Source organism: Dendrobates tinctorius, unplaced genomic scaffold, assembly GCF_039654945.1.
Source record: "Dendrobates tinctorius isolate UK_male_01 unplaced genomic scaffold, ASM3965494v1 ptg000069l, whole genome shotgun sequence".
NCBI lineage: Eukaryota > Metazoa > Chordata > Amphibia > Anura > Dendrobatidae > Dendrobates > Dendrobates tinctorius.
Window position 1 is genome coordinate 22,114,972 of NW_027361737.1, and position 19,272 is coordinate 22,134,243.

The 19,272-nt window shown below is 48.3% G+C and overlaps 2 protein-coding genes across 3 annotated transcripts in view; one reads left to right on the forward strand and one right to left on the reverse strand.

Moving 5' to 3' along the window:
• The window catches only part of ING5 (inhibitor of growth family member 5), a 32,036-nt gene extending 27,304 nt beyond the window's left edge, over window positions 1-4,732 (reverse strand). The window contains exon 1 of the mRNA XM_073581177.1: window positions 4,577-4,732. Within this exon, the coding sequence (XP_073437278.1) occupies window positions 4,577-4,613 (37 nt within the window). The 5' untranslated portion in view covers window positions 4,614-4,732. The remainder of the gene's footprint in view (window positions 1-4,576) is intronic.
• Window positions 4,733-4,888: 156 nt separating this feature from the next.
• DTYMK (deoxythymidylate kinase) overlaps window positions 4,889-19,272 on the forward strand; it is a 31,467-nt gene continuing 17,083 nt past the window's right edge. Inside the window, exons 1-3 of one of the 2 annotated variants that reach the window (XM_073581178.1) lie at window positions 4,889-5,135; window positions 8,658-8,766; window positions 9,737-9,827. In XM_073581178.1, the coding sequence (XP_073437279.1) occupies window positions 5,006-5,135; window positions 8,658-8,766; window positions 9,737-9,827 (330 nt within the window). In that variant the 5' untranslated portion in view covers window positions 4,889-5,005. Of the gene's footprint in view, window positions 5,136-5,196; window positions 5,326-8,657; window positions 8,767-9,736; window positions 9,828-19,272 lie in introns of those variants that run through there. The other variant, XM_073581179.1, reaches the window with a different exon arrangement.

Consider the following 19,272-nt stretch of genomic DNA (forward strand, 5'->3'; position numbering starts at 1 on the left):
CAGTACTTCACTAAGAATTAGGGGACTAAGAAGCAAATCCATTACACCATTAACAACAGATCTCTGGTTACACCTTCATAAGGGGTAGTATTTCGGAAGCTGAACAGAAATATTGCCACTATTAATGTGTCTTCACATCAGTCCCAGCCAGCTATGGGAAGAACATGGGTGAGACCGGGCGCGAGTACGCCCATCTGTCAAATTCACGAAAAGTTATATGACACTTTAGTTGGGGCTATGGTTGACAGTGTGTTTGTTGAGTCTGTACTGGTTGCCTTGAGGCAACAAATATAATATAGGGTTTTGTTTTTTAAATACACCCAAGTAATCTGAAGTATTAACGACTAAATGAGGGACAGTGTAATAATGAATTAATCTCATGTATGGTTATATTATCCCGAAAGAGCTATTAGGTGACTGGTTTAAATATATGTTGTGTGAGGCAGTGACCCTTTACAGCTAGGGGGCGCTGTGTGCTTCCCCCAGCATACACACAGAGGCATATTGAGGTTATGGGAATGCACTGCGGTCACAGTCGTAGCTGGGATTGCAATGGTGAAGCAGTGACCCATGTAACAGGTAGGGGTCGCTGCGTTGTCTCCCCAGGATATGCACGGAGGCGTATGAAGGCCAAAGGTGTGCATGGCAGTCACGGGCGTAGCTGTAACTGCAATGCAAACTGATAATAAAAGTGTTAGTCTAGGACATGTTAGTCTCCAAGACAGAGGTAGGGAAAACCTGCTCTGGATGTTGTATTTGAAGTAGACTGCAGGATAGTAGTTTGTGCAGTCTGTTCCATTCCGGACCCAGGTTTTCCATGTGGCTGAAAGCCACAGGTTGCTATGTTAAAAACCCTTCAGGAAAGGGTTAGTGAGGTCTTAGTGAGTCTCAGGGGTGCCAGGGCCAGAGTGAGGCCTGGCAACCCATAGCGTACGCAGTGGTGCTGCCGTCGACGATGACTGGTCACGGATGTGGACAGGTCGTGTGGCAGGAGGTAGACTCTCCTGTGCCACAGCTGCAGACAGGAGGATGTCAAGGTCTGTGTACAGCTGTGAGTAGAGACTGTGATACAGCGGTGCAGGACACCCACGGGAACTAGTCAGAGGAGGACTAGTGTGTGTCGTGACTGCAGACTAAAGGAGGCTGTAAGAGAGAGACATTGGCACGGCGTGCAGTCACCCATGGAAACTGAACAAGGTGAACTCCGGCATGTGTAGGGACTGTGATACAAAGCCATGTACTATGTAGAATTATTGACTGGTGTGAACTGAACACTAATATTATTTGCACTTGTGGGAACTGGACTTTAATGCTGTGAGGAAACACATTAAAGGGACTTTTGTGTTTGAACTTTTTGGGTCACTGCCTCTTCACTGCATATGGTGCTACCACTGCCTTACAGTTGTAATATTTATTTTGACCACTAGAGGCCGCATCATGCTACCCTATGCTTCATAGTGACCCTGCGCACTGTGGATATTGTAGTATCGTTTCCACCGCTAAAGGCTCGTTCACATGTAGCATTTGTGCAGCAGAATGACATTTATAAAATCTCCGTCACATGGTGATTTTTTTTTTTTTTTTTTTAATCCATATGTCATTTATTGCAGCAATTTTGCACAGTTCTTTCTTTAACGCAATTTAATTGAAAATGCATAAAAAAGCAAGATGGCAAAAAACCACCATGTGAACATACCCTAAGGTGGCATTATTCTCCCAAGAGTCTGACACTGCAAAGAATTGCACTAGGTGGAAGCAGTAAATTCGGAAGTAATGTTGCCGACATAGCTATGATAACACACACAGCCCTCAGCCGATTGGAAGTTTCTACTTAATTATAGTCATTTCATTGGTGGTTTAATGTTTTGGGCCCTCGTGTCCAGATAATAATTGTGGCTTTTCATTGAGTTACCAGCATGTAAATATACAGAGCATTTGTCACTAATCGTGTGGATAAGAAGTGGATTGGATAATAGTGATGTATAGGTGTATAAAGGAAATGTAGTGCACATGCATCACTGACAACAACCACTGAGGAAGAGGACGGCAACAACTGGGCCCATGGAGAAAGGGGGCCCGCTGAGGAAGAAGACAACCACAACTGGGCCCATGGAGAAAGGGTGCCCGCTGAGGAAGAAGACAACCACAACTGGGCCCATGGAGAAAGGGTGCCCACTGAGGAAGGGGACAGTGACAACTGGGCCCATGGAGAAAGGGTGCCCGCTGAGGAAGAAGACAACCACAACTGGGCCCATGGAGAAAGGGTGCCCGCTGAGGAAGAAGACAACCACAACTGGGCCCATGGAGAAAGGGTGCCCGCTGAGGAAGAAGACAACCACAACTGGGCCCATGGAGAAAGGGTGCCCGCTGAGGAAGAAGACAACCACAACTGGGCCCATGGAGAAAGGGTGCCCGCTGAGGAAGAAGACAACCACAACTGGGCCCATGGAGAAAGGGTGCCCGCTGAGGAAGAAGACAACCACAACTGGGCCCATGGAGAAAGGGTGCCCACTGAGGAAGAGGACAGTGACAACTGGGCCCATGGAGAAAGGGTGCCCACTGAGGAAGAGGACAGTGACAACTGGGCCCATGGAGAAAGGGTGCCCACTGAGGAAGAGGACAGTGACAACTGGGCCCATGGAGAAAGGGGGCCCAATGAGGAAGAGGACAGTGACAACTGGGCCCATGGAGAAAGGGTGCCCACTGAGGAAGAGGACAGTGACAACTGGGCCCATGGAGAAAGGGTGCCCACTGAGGAAGAGGACAGTGACAACAGGGCCCATGGAGAAAGGGTGCCCAATGAGGAAGAGGACAGTGACAACAGGGCCCATGGAGAAAGGGTGCCCAATGAGGAAGAGGACAGTGACATCTGGGCCCATGGAGAAAGGGTGCCCAATGAGGAAGAGGACAGTGACATCTGGGCCCATGGAGAAAGGGTGCCCAATGAGGAAGAGGACAGTGACATCTGGGCCCATGGAGAAAGGGTGCCCAATGAGGAAGAGGACAGTGACATCTGGGCCCATGGAGAAAGGGTGCCCAATGAGGAAGAGGACAGTGACATCTGGGCCCATGGAGAAAGGGTGCCCAATGAGGAAGAGGACAGTGACATCTGGGCCCATGGAGAAAGGGTGCCCAATGAGGAAGAGGATAGTGACAACTGGGCCCATGGAGAAAGAGAATGGCGCGCCGCTGAGGATGGTAACAACTGGGCACATGGGTGCTTGCTGATGCCTATTTCAGCTAGATTTTTGTCCTCAGATGCACATTCACTTGAAATGTATAGTGGCGCAGAGTGCTGCAATGGCTACTACTGTGAGGGGGTCACAAGCAGAGACAACACTACTGTAATTTATTTTTGTGGATCATGCTTCTATGGGGGGGGGACAAAATGGAGGTACGGTCGCTGCGCAGGGAACCAGGGCAGTGCTAATGAATGGTGTAAAAAGTGTGGAGCCTACTATAGAAGTGAACAGTTATAGATATGCGGGTTACTGTCTGCAGAGATCGTGGCACAAACTACTCCTAGTGGTCTGTTCCACATGAAGAAAAGCAAAAATGAATTCCTTCATTTGAATGTGTCACTGAATGTACCTGTGCTGTACATAGAGCTCCTGTGTGTAGTGTCACTGGTGGGTACATTAGCACTGTGGTTTGTTACTGATCAGTATGGTGGTATTATTCGGTCACTATGTGGTGGTAGTATGTGGTCTGGTCATGGTGTGGGGGTAATTAGCTCTTGTATCAGATAGGATTAGTGTAATAGTCTTGGTGTAGTGGAACTATTCATCAACACAAGCGATGATCATGGTGATCTAGATGAGGGGAGGTGGAGTCAGATGCTTCTGATTGATCACACAGATGGTAGTTGGTGCTGATAAAATTCTATGTAGATGGGGAGGAAGGAGGAGCTCTGCCTCTAGCCCTTCCCCCTCATCTAGAAATAATCTTATCAACATCGACTGCCATCTCCTCTCTCAGTGATGTAATCTGTCTTCACTAAATACAGATTTGATCCCAGAATGGAGACTTTTGATAATGACTGATCGGTCCTGGCGGAGGAAGAAGCAGAGTTCTCTGATCAGAGATATTACAGAGTTGCTTATAATCATGTGTATTATTGATGAATGAAATTAAACTGATGCTTACTCCTAGAGAGTCAGAGCACAACAGCGCCACTCACCTAGTTGTGGCCGTTCTCAAGTACTGCAGGTCAGCAGCTGGCACAGTAAGAGGAGCGGAGCTGCAGTACCCCATAACGGCCACAAGGGAGCCGCTACCAGCTGATGATAATGGCGTACACAAAGGACCCGTGTAGCACCGCAGCCTGTGGCTATGACCTAGCCAATACAGAACAGTGGCGCAGTAATTGACACTAAACACTTTTAATAAAGTTTTACTTGTTCAAAAACATACGTCATCACGCACCACTGTCTGCAAGGAGTGCGCGCCCGCAAGGCGGTGACGCACTTTTAATCACCCGCTCGGTGGATTCTTATTAACCCCCAGTTCTCCCTCACGTAACGCACTAACACACCCGTGTACTCAGCCCGTTCTCCTGCCCCGCACCCGTACTCACTGTCCAGGTAGTGTTCGAGGTACATCGCAGTCGCCATGTTAGCAAAGTGCGAGCGTTTCCTTCCTCAGATCTGAATCCCGCTCAGCGACTTGCTAGATTATTCATGAGCAGTGCGCTTCCGGCGACTCGGATTGGCTGCCAGCCTATTTAATATTCATTAGGGTAGACTGCCCGCGCTCTGTGCAAGGGGATGGGGCCGGGATTTCTCCTTCCCTTAGAACCCGCCCTCTCTAGGAGCCGTTCACCTTGGTGATTGGTGCGTTGTTAGGGCAGTGCGCAGTTCCTATTGGCTGATAACTGTTGCACAGGGGTTAGTGCGGCCTGCTCACTCTGTGAGATCATTGGAGCGCGCCAAGTAGGGCCACTTCTCATTGGCTCACGAGTGTGTGCGGGAATTGTGAAGGGACAGGGCCTGACAGTGACCGGAAAATGGCTGCACGCCGCGGCGCTCTCATTGTCCTAGAGGGTGCGGACAGGGCGGGAAAGAGCTCCCAGGCCCGAAGACTGGTGGAGGCGCTGAAGGAGAACGGTTACCAGGCCGAGGGCATGCGCTTCCCAGGTAGGAGCCCCTGTGCCCGCTCACTGGGAGGCGCCCACAGGATGTGACTGTGTTCCAGCAGGGCTCGGCTGCAGTACCAGACACGGCCTGGGCTCGTCGGTGGCGCTGTTTGTACATGAAGCAGCCATGGTTTCCAGTGCTGGACCCCCCCTCCCCCATGGCTTATTCTGCTGCTCCTCTCCTTGCTGTGGTGAGGAGTCTCTGAGTGGTGGTTGTTATATTGGGGTCTGGGTGGTCCCCTGGTGTCTGTAATTGGTGGAGGGCGAGTGCTGTAGGGTTATTATACCCCACCGAGTGACCACTGCCGGTGCGTGTCATCCCCACGAGGGGTTACTGGGAATGGAGAGGTATTCGGGAGGAGCGGAGCTGCTGACATTCACGTTTGGGAGTAATCCGTCTTGCAGCAGTTCTGGGAGTGGAATGTGCCTTATTCTATTATCAGTGCCCAGATTGTAGTAAATGTAGGGTGTAAGACCTAGGGCTAGTGATCGCTTCTGGTCACTCATGTCACCACACGCGCCATCATGTTGTATGATGCCTTGGTGCAGAGAGAAATGTAAGAGAAAAAAGACCAAGCAAAGAATGGCTTGCACACCAATTAAATCTGATAACACATAATAACCGTAGAAAAATGCTTTATTGGAAAACACAACACGAGTATTAAACAATTAAAAAGGACAAAGGAAGTCCATGTAACACCCCCGCATGTAATAATCACATACAGCTACAACCTATTATGGCTGTATGTGATTATTACATGCGGGGGTGTTACATGGACTTCCTTTCAGAGTCGGTAAGCCAAACCTGCGACTCCGACTCCTCAATTTCCCTTACACCGACTCCACGACTCCGACTCCCACACATATTGCTTATATTTAAGTGAAAAAAAACTTTTTGACAGTTAGAGTGATCAATGAGTGGAACAGGCTGCCACGAGAAGTGGTGAGTTCTCCTTCAATGGAAGTCTTCAAACAGAGGCTGGACAGACATCTAACTGGGATGATTTAGCGAATCCTGCTTTGAGCAGGGGGTTGGATCAGATGGCCCAGGAGGTCCCTTCCAACTCTACGATTCTATGATTCTATGAAAAATTTATTGTAGTACAATGTGAACCTCAGACATTTAATCATTTTTATGATCCAATAATCAAGATATTTAGATAGAACAGAATATATATTCGTGTACTACCCGGTTTTCATTCTTTTTGGTACAGATACGATATGGATAGACAGATATGGATAAATGGATAGAGCAGATTTCTAATCTGCTTTTGCTATTGAAAACATTATCTATGAGCTCAAAAACCTTTCAGGTGATGCGGTTTTTTAAAAAGATGATCAGCTTTTGCAGCTGAAAAACGTATCCTCAAAAAACACAGGAAAAACGCTGTGTGTGAATGTAGCCTTAGATCAGGAATAGAACAGCCATTTATAGGACATTTCATAACTTTCCCAAACTCCTATGAAAAAATATTCAGCACATCCTGCATTGAATTACTGTACCCAATTTATTATATATTTTAGGAGTCGGTCCATTTTATACCGACTCCAACTCCGACTCCACCAAAATGAGCACCGACTCCACGACTCCGACTCCACAGCCCTGCTTCCTTTGTCCTTTTTAATACGTGTGTTGTGTTTTCCAATAAAGCATTTTTCTACGGTTATTATGTGTTATCAGATTTAATTGGTGTGCAGGCCATTCTTTGCTTAGTCTTTTTTCTCTTACATTTTATGGTTCACTCCATGCAAGGCTTTTGCACCCTCATAGAACCCATTTATTGTTTGGTGCACCCCACACCTTTTTATACAACATATTGGTGCAGAGAGAAGACCAAAGAGAATTTCAGATGACAGGCAAGCGGCAAAGTGAAAATTATTTATTTATTTTTTTTTTGAAAACTTGAGGCAAATTAATTTCACTTTTAACAAATTCACTCACCCCTATTATATGTCCTGTATGTCTTAAATAACACATGGAAACCTTGTATATGTAATGGTAATGATTCCCTGCATACATCATAGTATACGGTTTGTATACTGTTCCTTGGCCTCAGGAGTGGAGCAGATGCACAATATACACTACAGGATAGAAGAAGCTTGTCTGGTTCCTGGGGTTCATACCATTAGGCCTCCACTTATCACTAGAACTAAAGTCCCCATCCCCCAGATTTTCCTCAGTCTACAAGTGCAGTGAGGAGGGATTTAAAGGGAATCTGTCACCCCTTTTTTCAAATATGAGCTGCCGGACCGCCATCAGGGGCTTATCTACATCATTCTGTAATGCTGTAGATAAGCCCCCGATGTAACCTGAAAGATTAAAAAAAAAAAGTTAGATTATACTCACCGGGTTGCGGTCCGGTCCGATGGGTGTCGCGGTCTGGTCCGGCGCCTCCCATCTTCTAACGGTGACGTCCTCTTCTTTGCTGCCTGTCGTGGCTCTGGCGCAGGCACGCCGCTCTGCCCTGCTGAGGGCAGAGCAGAATACTGCAGTGCGCAGGTACCGGACCTCTCCCGGTGCCTGCGCACTGCCAACAAGTCAGAGCAGTGCGCAGGAGCCATGACAGGACGGAAAGAAGAGGATGGCATCGTATGAAGATGGGAGGCATCGGACCGCAACACCTACCGGACCGCCCTCCCCCCGGTGAGTGTAATCTAAAGGTACTGTCACACTTAGCGATGTACCAGCGATATGACGCGGTCAGGATCGCTGGTACATCGCTAAGTGGTCGCTAGTGAGCTGCCACACAGGCAGATCTCACCAGCGACATCGCTGGGGACGGGGGTCGCTACTTACCTGTCACACCAGGCGATCCTGCGTCCTCCCGCCCGGCTCCACGCGTCGCTCGTCGTCACAGCAGGAAGCTGATGACGAGAAACAGTCCAGGACGTTCTCGCGCGATCAGCAGCGGGGGAGCCGGTCGGGGGTAAGTATCACACACAGCGATATCGCTAGCAATATCGCTATAACGTCACAAGTTATAGCGATATTGCTAGCGATATCGCTTAGTGTGACAGTACCTTTTCTTTTTTTTTTTTTTTTTTTTTTCTTTCAGTTTACATCGGGGGCTTATCTACAGCGTTACAGAATGCTGTAGATAAGCCCCTGATGGCGGTGCCGGCAGCTCATATTCGAAAAAAGGGGTGACAGATTCCTCAGAGTCTTCAGGGAGGATTCTGGGTGGCTTAAATGTCAGAGAACCGTGTCTGCACAAGATGTTGCTGTAAATCTGTTTGATTAATAATAGATTATCAATCTGCAAGTTAATTGCAATTTTTCCAACACAAATTGTTTAAATCAGTGATAAAAACAGCACTAATTTATAATAAAACATCATGTAGTGTATGATTGAGTAGACCGGCCCAGTGTAGACAGCAGCCTGTCCACATTACATGAGGAGACTGAAACGAGGAAGAGAATATACACTACATAACAGGAAATCTAAAAACTAATTATTGCAGACTGCAGCTATATCTGCCCTTTGTGCATGCTCTGAGCAGTAATTCTGTGTCTTGTTTTTAGAGCGAACAACTGAAATTGGTCGACTTGTTGGTTCCTACCTTGAGAAAAAAAGTAACATTGAAGATCATACGGTTCATCTGCTGTTTTCTGCCAATCGCTGGGAACATGTGTACGATTGAATTGGTTTTTGGTTTTTGTTTGTCATTTTTAAGTAATAATGGAGAGTGGTTAAAATGCAGCCAAATTTTTAAGTTATTAGATTTGGGCAGCCCAAGTTGCTCATGGTGTAGATTTTCACTATAATTTATAACACATTGTGGATTAAATTTTAGTACGTTCATCTGACTTCACCTCCTCTGCTAAATCACAATCACTGTTAGAAAAGGTAGTTGTGGGAAAGTTTCGTATTTTTGCACACGTATGCATAATGGGGCAGCTGTATTCTGCTTTACATGGTTATGCAATTTACTCCTGACAACATACAGTGTGATGAAGTTGGTTTGTCCTCATTAAAGGGGTTGCACCACAAAGTACATTTTAATCAATAGATCTTGGAATAAAAATAATTTCCAAAATGGGATGTTTTAGAAAAAAAAAAAATGTTCCTGTGCTGAGATAATCTTATAAATGTGTAATGGCTGTGTCTGACCGTACAGGAACATGGTCTGATCATACCACAGCTCCTGTGTAGGGGGGGATGCAAGCGTACACATCCAATTGTGGAAATTGTTATTTATTCCAAGATCTAGTGAGTCAAAGGGATTTTCCCAAGAACAAAAAAACATTTAACTAAAGCTGAATTGTTGCGAATGACATCAAGCACCTTTCTAATATACAAGTACTTTTTTTTCCAATCCCTCACAATTAACATATTCTACACAGAGAAAAAAGTTGGAGCACTCCTGAAAATCAGTTACACCAATTACCGTGTGTCCCTAGCCTTTCTGACTTTAGTACGGTAATAATGTTTTTGGGTTTTGCATTAGAAAAAGAAATATGCACATCTGCACCAGAGCAGGTGTCCATCAGTGAGCTTCCCTAGATGTTCAGAATGTCTGTGCACAAACTCACAACCTGCAGTTATGATTTCCTTAAGATGACGCCTATGTATTTTAATTCTTTTGTTTCCTGTTTTACAGTCCACTAATAAAAGAGAAACTGCGTAGCGGAGTCACTCTTGTGGTGGATAGATATGCATTTTCTGGTGTCGCGTTCACAAGTTCAAAAGAGGTAATGTAAAGTTAGGTGGGAAACCATACACATAAATATATTATGTTCCATAAATGGTGAAATGTTGTCCTGGTAGTGATCTGGGAGCAGACTATCATAATGGGCTATATTTATGTATTGTCAACAAACTGCCTTGTGTCGTAGCAATAGAAACGTCATGTGCGACCAGTAGTTAAAGCCTCTCTATGCGGCCGGGAACATCAGGGACACCATAGTTAGATTTTTTTCAACACAGCAAGGTCCATTGTTTTTTTTTTTTTGTTTTTTTTTGTCTGTTTTTTTTTTAATATATTTTAAATATCCAGTTGTGAAAATACTGAAGTATTTATTGGGTAAACGGCACTTCTTGAATTCTTGAGACAGCCCATTTAAAAGGCAGTCATCTTTCATGTAAACTTTTCACCTACTGGAGTTATGAAAATGATCTGTCTGTAAACATTTGTTGGCAATATTGGACATCCAGAAAGTCAATATCCAAAACGACTTGCATTAACTATTGTTTAGATGAAATCTGTGGAGGGATTAAAAGAAACCAGTCACCAGAAAAAAAACGCTAGTAACCAACCTGGAGATATGGTGTTATTCTGCAGGTTAATAGTGTTCCTAACCTGCTCGCACTCAGCTGAATGCTGCGGGGAGAAAATTAACTTTATTCCCCCCGGCAGCATTCAGTTTCAGGTTTCAGTCCTGGCGCTGGTTCAGTCACTTCCGGTAATACAGAGCGGCAGCTTTAGCCGTGCCCCCTGGCCCTGACTGACAGCCAGGCCCTAATGCAGAGCCAGTGTCCGTTCTTGTTTACATTCTGTGAGGCTAGGTTCACATTGCGTTAACACAGCCCGTTCAACGCATAGCGTTGACAGGCTACGTTAACTCTTTAGCATAACGCGATATGCGTTATGCTATACCGCTAGCGCAAATGCTCCATCTGTGCTAGCGGTGACGGAGCCTCAGACGCTGCAGCCCGCGTCCGAGGCTCCATCACTGAATGACGGCACATTGCGAACGCGTGCCGCTTTACGGCATGCGTCGCGATGCGCCCGACAATGGGGCTGAATGGCAGTGTTAACGGAATGCGTTACACCGCGGTGTAACATATTAACATGGTTATTAAGGTTGAAGGAAGAATTTAAGTCCATCTAGTTCAACCCATATCCTATCCTAACCTGCCCTAACATGTTGATCCAGAGGAAGGCAAAAAAAAACCCATGGGGCAAACAGTAAGCTTCACATTCGGGAAAAAAAATCCTTCCCGACTCCACATACGGCAATCATACTAGCTCCCTGGATCAACGCAATATTAAGGAAACTAGTGTATATACCCTGTAATATTATACTTTTCAAGAAAGGTATCCAGACCCCTCTTAAATTTTAGAAGGGAATCACTCATTACAACATCATATGGCAGAGAGTTCCATAGTCTCACTGCTCTTACAGTAAAGAATCCGCGTCTGTGTTTATGCTTGAACCTTCTTTCCTCCAGACGTAGAGGATGCCCCCTTGTCCCCATCACAGGTCTAAGAGTAAAAAGATCATTAGAAAGGTCTTTGTACTGTCCCTGCATATATTTATACATTGTAATAAGATCACCCCTAAGCCTTCCATTTTTCCAAACTAACCCCAAGTGTAACAACCTATCTTGGTATTGCAGTCCCCCTAGTTCCCTAATAACCTTGGTCGCTCTTCTCTGCACCCGCTCCAGTTCAGCTATGTCTTTCTTATGCACCGGAGATCAGAACTGTCTGAATGTATGTTCTAAGTTTGGTCGCACTAGTGACTTATATAGAGGTAAAATTATGTTCTTCTCATGAGCATCTATGCCTCTTTTAATGCATTCCATTATTTTATTTGCCTTTGCAGCAACTGCCTGACACTGGCCACTAAATGTGAGTTTGTCATCCACCCATACACCCAGGTCTTTTTCAGTGACAGTTTTGCCCAGTGTTTTACAATTAAGCACATAATTATACATCTTGTTCGTTCTACCCAAGTGCATGACCTTACATTTATCCCCATTAAAGCTCATTTGCCATTTATCAGCCCAAGCTTCGAGTTTACATAAATCCTCCTGTAATATAAAATTGTCCTCCTCTGTATTTATTACCCTGCAGAGTTTAGTGTCATCTGCAAATATTGAAATTCTACTTTCTATGCCCCATACAAGGTCATTAATAAATGTTAAAAAGAAGCGGGCCCAATACTGACCCCTGTGGTACCCCACTGCTAATCGTGACCCAGTCTGAGTGTGCTCCATTAATAACCACCCTTTGTTTCCTATCCCCGAGCCAGCTCTTAACCCACTTACACATATTTTCCCCTATCCCCATTGTTCTCATTTTATGTATCAACCTTTTGTGTGGCACCGTATCAAAAGCTTTTGAAAAGTCCATGTACACCACGTCCACTGCATTCCCTTTGTCCAGTCCGTAACTTACCTCTTCATAAAAGCTTATCAGATTAGTCTGACAGGAACGGTCCCTTGTAAACCCATGTTGATATTGGGTCATGAGGTTATTCTTCTACAGATACTCCAGTAGAGTATCTCTTAGAAAACCCTCCAGGATTTTACCCACAGTTGAGGTTAAACTTTCTGGCCTATAATTTCCAAGTTCAGTTTTTGTCCCCTTTTTGAATATTGGCACCACATTTGTCATATGCCAGTCCTGTGGTACAGACCCTGATATTATGGAATCTTTAAAGATCAAAAATAATGATCTATGACTGTACATAATTCCTGCAGTACTCGGGGGTGTATCCCATCTGGGCCCGGGGATTTGTTAATTTTAGTGATTTTTAGACGCCGCTGTACTTCCTGCTGGGTTAAGCAGGTGACATTTAATGAAGAATTTTTATCCCTGATCATGTTGAGCTATTTTCACACATCCGGTTTTCGGCTTCAGGCGCGTTCCGGCTTCATGCCGGATCCGGCAAATATTATGTAAAACCGGATGTGACGGATCCGGTTTTCTGCCGGATCCGTCTTGCGCATGACAGCAAAAACCGGATCCGTCTCATCCGGTTCATCCGTCTTTTGATCCGTTTTTCGACGGACTACGCCGGATCCGGTTTTTAAAACCCACCCTTGTGGCCTTCCGAACGGGATTGGCTACTGGAAAACTATATATACCGTGTTCCCAGAGCCCTTCTTTGACAGGTTGTGGAGGAGAAAGTGCAGTTTGGAGAGAAGAGCAAGTGACTGGCGAAGATGGATGTTGTGATTGGAAATATCTTGAAGAATTTGGCGGATTTTACAGCGGAGGCGAATCGTTTGAGGGTGATTGTTCTGCAGAAGGAGAGAGCGAGACAGCAGCGCTTCAGGCTTCGTAGACGACGTTTGTGTATACACCCCATCACAGCCAAGAGAATGACGCGTGGGGTCTATTCTACACTCTGCATGGACCTTAGACGAAACCCTGAGAAATTTTTTGCCTATCTTAGGATGAAAATGGATAATTTTGATTACTTGGTGGAGCGCATTGCACACCTCATAAGAAGATCAGACACCTATTGCCGCTTCTCTGTTTCACCTGCAGAGCGTCTGATGGTGACTTTAAGGTAAGCCACATTTATTGGATATGCTCGCATCAGAGCACACTTTCACTGCAATCTTGTTGGTGGTAGTTTGTATCTACAAGTGTTATAGCTGACTTTTGGTATGTATGGCTGGTTTCACATTCGCGTTAAAACAACGCTGCGCCCTGCGTCGTTAAGCCCCGCCCCATCCGGGATCACCGCCTACTTTCGCATTTGCACGCATGCGATCGGCGCACCCTATCTTTAGCATAGGGTGCGCAGATCATGCGCTGCCAGTGTGAAAGTAGCGTGCTGCGCACTTTTCACGGTGCGCCGTGCGCGCCGAAATGCAGCATGTTGCATTTTGGCGCGCACGGCGCACCGTCAAAAGTGCGCAGCACGCTACTTTCACACTGGCAGCGCATGATCTGCGCACCCTATGCTAAAGATAGGGTGCGCCGATCGCATGTGTGCAAATGCGAAAGTAGGCGGTGATCCCGGATTGGGCGGGCAGGGAGCCGGCTCGGGGCGGGGCTTAACGACGCAGGGCGCAGCGTTGTTTTAACGCGAATGTGAAACCAGCCTAATGCTGTTATTTTAAACAAATTGATTGTTTTCTAATTCCCCACAGATTTCTTGCATCTGGAGAATCCCTTTCGTCACTGCATTTCCAGTACAGACTCGGGGTTTCCACCATATCTGGAATAGTGAAGCACACATGCCGTGCACTGTGGGACACCTTAGCTGAAGAGTTTTTACCAGAGCCCACAACAGAGAGGTGGATTGAAATTTCTGAAAAGTTTCTACAGATATGTCAGTTTCCGAACTGCTTGGGCACTGTGGACGGGAAACATATCCGCATTGTAAAGCCAGCAGGATCAGGATCGGAATATTTCAATTACAAGAAATATTTTTCAATTGTCCTCATGGCCATCGCTGACGCGGAATACAAATTTATTGCTGTTGATATTGGGGCCTCTGGCTGCTCCAATGACTCAAGTTTTCAAACTGTCTTCCATGGGGCGTAAACTGTATGGAAACACCTTCCAGTTCCCATCCCCTACACCGCTGCTGCAAACATCTGGTCCACCTATGCCATTTGTCTGTGTAGGGGATGAATCCTTCCAGCTGTCAGAACACCTTTTGAAACCGTATGGTAGCAGAGGATTGTCAAGAACAAAACGCATTTACTCTGTCGCCTAATTGGGGGACACAGAACCTTGGTGTTATGCTGCTGTCCACTAGGAGGCGACACTATGCATAATCTGAAAAAAGATTAACTTTGGCTCCTCCTCTGCAGTATACACCCCTGGACGGCGTCAGCCTTCTCCAGTTTTTGCTTAGTGTCGCAAGGAGGCACACCTTTTTTCTTCCGTTTTTTTCCTTTTTTCACGGAAATACAGATGAAGAAAAGTGGGTCTCCAGCGAGACTCCCGGCATGGCTCCCTCCTCGGTCCCCTATTAGGGGTACCCGGTTGAGGTTGAGGTGGTTTTTTTTTTTTTTCCCCATGTCGCTCCCTCCCCAGTCCCTCGGGTCCTGGTTCGAGGTCGAGACCCCCCTCCTTCCCCAACACCCTTAAGGGGTCTGGGTTGAGGTCGAGGCGAGGATGAAGACCCCCTGACGGTGACAGACGCACCCTCCCTAATCCCCCGCAGGGGGTATTAGGTTGAGACGCCTCAGGTAGGGTCGGAGATCAGGCAGCATTCCGCAGCTTCCAGGGACCCCAGGCCAGCTGAGGGATCCTGTGGGGGCCGGGGGAGGGTGCGGACTGGATGGCACAGCAGAAACAGGGCGTTTGCTGCGTCCCTGTCTCTGCAGCAGCAGCGGCTCCATAGCCCTTCAGGGGCCCCCCATACAAAAACCGCTACCCCTGCTACCCCCACCACTATCCAGTCGACCGTTCTGGGGGGGTCTGGTACAAATCCGCCCCCCCCCCCCCCCGGACTACCGCGCCGCTCTGGAGCCCTCCTGGGCATCAGGCTTCAAATTTAGACCGCGGCTTCGGCCTAGCTGAAGCCGCCGCCTTTTCCCCGCCCCCCGGATGACCAAAATGACACACTGGAGTGTCATAGAAGGGGCGGATTGAGGCAGAAAGGGCGCGTTTTTACACAGCCCAGCGCGCCCTTTTCAGCTCTCCGCCCCCTCCTCCCTCTCCTCAGAGCCCCGGTGGCCATTTTTTTCTGGATGAGATCCAGGAGAGAAGCATCACAGCGGTCTCCGGGGGGCACAGAACTTGGATCTGTCGGCGCTGGACCTAGGGGCACACCGGTGGGGTAAGCTCACAGCTGGGTTCTCATTACTCAGCTGTGAATCTATACTTCCTATAAGGCTTTCTGTGGGTTCCCTCTGCGTAGCCACCCCTGTACGATCCCTTATAGCCAGCCTCTGTGCACTATGCCGGGCTCAAGGAAGAGAACCAGGCAGGAATGTTTCTATGCATTCTGCACAGCCTGCAAAGCCACGCTCCCTAGTGGCAGCACGTATCCGCACTGCCGGGTCTGCATCCAGAACTCTGGGTCAGAACCCCAGGGAGTCCCTACTGACGCTTCAGTGTCACAGGCCACGCCGGAATGGGCAACTCAGATGTCTCAGTCTATGTCACAGTCCATAGACAACCTAACTGCTACATTGCTGCAAGCTCTGCAGAGTCGGACCCCGGCTATGGACGGTACACAGCAAACGGACAGCTTGTCTCAGGAACATGCTGCTTCCGACTCTCACAGACGTAAGCGGACTCACAGGTCTCGATCACCTGAGTCGCACTATAGCACAAGGTCGTTCCCCCTCTAGGGAGAGACAGCGTCATTCCAGGTCTCCTGGGCAGTCCCCTGCCACAGACAGACAGTGCAATTTACCACAGGGATCCCCCACCACAGAAGACCCCCGCCCCAGGTCGCCCTCCAGGGATCACCTTAGTGAGGCACAGGATTCGGAGGGCATCTGTGACTCCGACTCAGATAATGAAACGGTCAGGTCCGTGGTACCTTCTCCCCCTAGCAATACAGCGCTAGTTGAGGACATAATTTCTTCTATTCATCGGGTGCTAAAAATTCCAGGGTCGCCCCCGGAAGTCCCAAAACATAGGATTTGCTTCGAAAGTGTTCAAAAACCACCTAAGGTCTTCCCTAATCACGATGAGTTTGAGAAAATACTTACCAAACAGTTTGCGCAGCCTGACAAAAAATTCGCTAATCGCAAATATCTGGAAGCGAAGTACCCCTTCCCACAGGAAGACACCAAACAATGGGCAGATCCACCTGAAGTGGACCCTCCGGTTTCTAGGCTAGCAGCGCAGACTTTACTCTCTCTGCCGGATAGCTCAACCCTCAGGGACGCAGCAGACCGGCAAGTAGAACGCATGGCTCGTTCTATTTTCGAAGCAGCAGGCGCCTCTCTGGGCCCTGCGTTTGCTTCAGTTTGGGCAGCCAAGGCCATCCTAGCTTGGGCCAAAAGACTACAGGAGGGTCTTCAGGCTTCAAATCCTGAACTCTCGGACCAAGCGGTCCAGATGGCAGTGGTAGCAGACTACATGATTCATGCAGCCCTGGATTCCGCCAGAGGTGTAGCGGGAATAGCATCAAACGCCATCACGATCCGACGCATCCTCTGGCTGCGAGAATGGAAAGCGGATGCGGCCTCAAAGAAGTCCCTCACGCGACTTCCGTATTCTACTGGTAGACTTTTCGGCGAAAAGTTGGACACCATGATAGCCAATGCCACCGGGGGTAAGAGTACCTCTCTCCCTCAACTAAAACCGAAACGCACGTTCAAACGAAGAAACCAGACGCGATTCCGATCCTTTCGGAATTCCTCGGGCTGGTCCGTTTCGCGCCCAGTGCAAAACCGCAACCGTTCTCCACGCAGAGACAACCCACGGACGCAGCAGCGACCGGACAGGGCTTGGCAGTCGAAAGCAGGCCAAGCGAAACCCAAGGGAGGAAAACCTCAGAACTTCACTTCATCATGACTCGAGACCTCCGGAAGACACCCCACCAGTAGGCGGCCGACTTTTACTCTTTCAGCAAGTCTGGCTGCCTATTACAGAAGACAGGTGGGTCAGGGAAATAGTGTCTTCCGGATACAAGATAGAGTTCACTTCCGTTCCACCGAACCGGTTCTTCCTTTCTGTTCCTCCAACACCACCAGAAAAGGCTCGTGTCTTCCACCAAGCGGTTTCCTCTCTCCTTCAATCAGGAGTTGTGGTGCCGGTTCCCGCGAACGAGAGATTCCGAGGATTCTACTCAAATTTGTTTGTAGTCCCCAAGAAAGGAGGCGGCGTCCGACCCATACTGGACCTAAAACAGCTCAACAATTACGTACGGGTCCGTCATTTCCGCATGGAGTCCCTCCGGTCCATCGTTGCATCCATGGAGCAGGGAGAATTCCTCGCCTCCATAGACATACAGGATGCGTATCTCCACATACCAATTGCTCCCGCCCACCAAAGGTTTCTCAGGTTCGCGGTCAACCAAAACCACTACCAGTTTGTCGCCCTTCCGTTCGGACTCGCCACGGCTCCAAGAACGTTCACCAAAGTCATGGCGGCCACCATGGACGTCCTGCACTCAAGAGGCATTCTAGTCGTCCCGTACCTGGACGACCTCCTCGTCAAGTCTCCCACTTTCAAAGACTGCGAGGTCAGTGTCTCAATCACTCTAGACACTCTGAGTCGCCTGGGATGGCTAGTCAACCTACAGAAATCGTCGACCATCCCAACTCGGACTCTAACATTCCTGGGAATGGTATTCGACACCACCAGGGGCCTGGTGCTCCTTCCCAAGGACAAGACACTGGCCATCCGTCTGGGAGTTCGCACACTCCTTCGCAGTCCTCCTCGATCTCTCCGGTTTGCCATGAGAATCCTCGGCAGGATGGCAGCAGCAATAGAGGCATTGCCATTTGCCCAGTTTCACCTCAGGGTCCTTCAGCTAGCCATACTCAGATCTTGGGACAGGAACCCCTTCTCCCTCGACAGGGAGTTCAGGTTGACTTCATCGACCAGGAGGTCCCTGCACTGGTGGCTCAAACCAACCTCGCTTACACGAGGGAAGCCATTCCTCTCAGGACAATGGAAGATCCTGACTACCGATGCAAGCCTGACAGGCTGGGGGGCGGTACACCTACATCACAGGGCACAGGGCAAGTGGTCACCGAGGGAAGTGACATTGCCCATCAATGTTCTGGAAATCAGGGCCATTCTCTTGGCACTGAGAGCCTTTCATCACTTGCTGGCAGCCTCGCACATACGGATACAGTCGGACAATGCCACGGCTGTGGCATACGTGAATCACCAAGGCGGGACCCGCAGCGCCCAGGCAATGAGAGAAGTGGCTCATATCCTCCGCTGGGCGGAAGACACAAGGTCGGTTCTTTCTGCGGTACACATTCCGGGTGTAGAAAACTGGGAAGCCGACTTCCTCAGCAGGCAAGGAATGGACTCGGGGGAGTGGTCTCTCCATCCCGAGATTTTTTTACCAGATCTGTCAACGATGGGGAACCCCGGATGTGGACCTAATGGCATCCCATCTCCATGCCAAGGTTCCCAATTTCATGGCCAGGACACACGACCCGCGGTCGCTCGGAGCGGATGCCCTGGTCCAGGACTGGTCCCAGTTCCGACTCCTGTACATTTTTCCACCCCTCCCCCTAATAGCCAGGGTCGTGAGGAAGGTCAAGCAAGAGGGAGTTCCGACCATCCTCATCGCGCCAGACTGGCCCAGACGTATTTGGTACGCCGACATCGTCCAACTTACGGCAGACGCCCCCTGGCGTCTACCCGACCGCCACGACCTTCTGTCTCAAGGTCCGTTCTTCCACCAGAATTCAGGGGCCCTCAATTTGATGGCATGGCCCTTGAAACCTGGATTCTAACCCAGGCAGGTTTTTCACCGGCAGTCATTGCAACTATGATCAGGGCAAGGAAGCCTGCCTCTG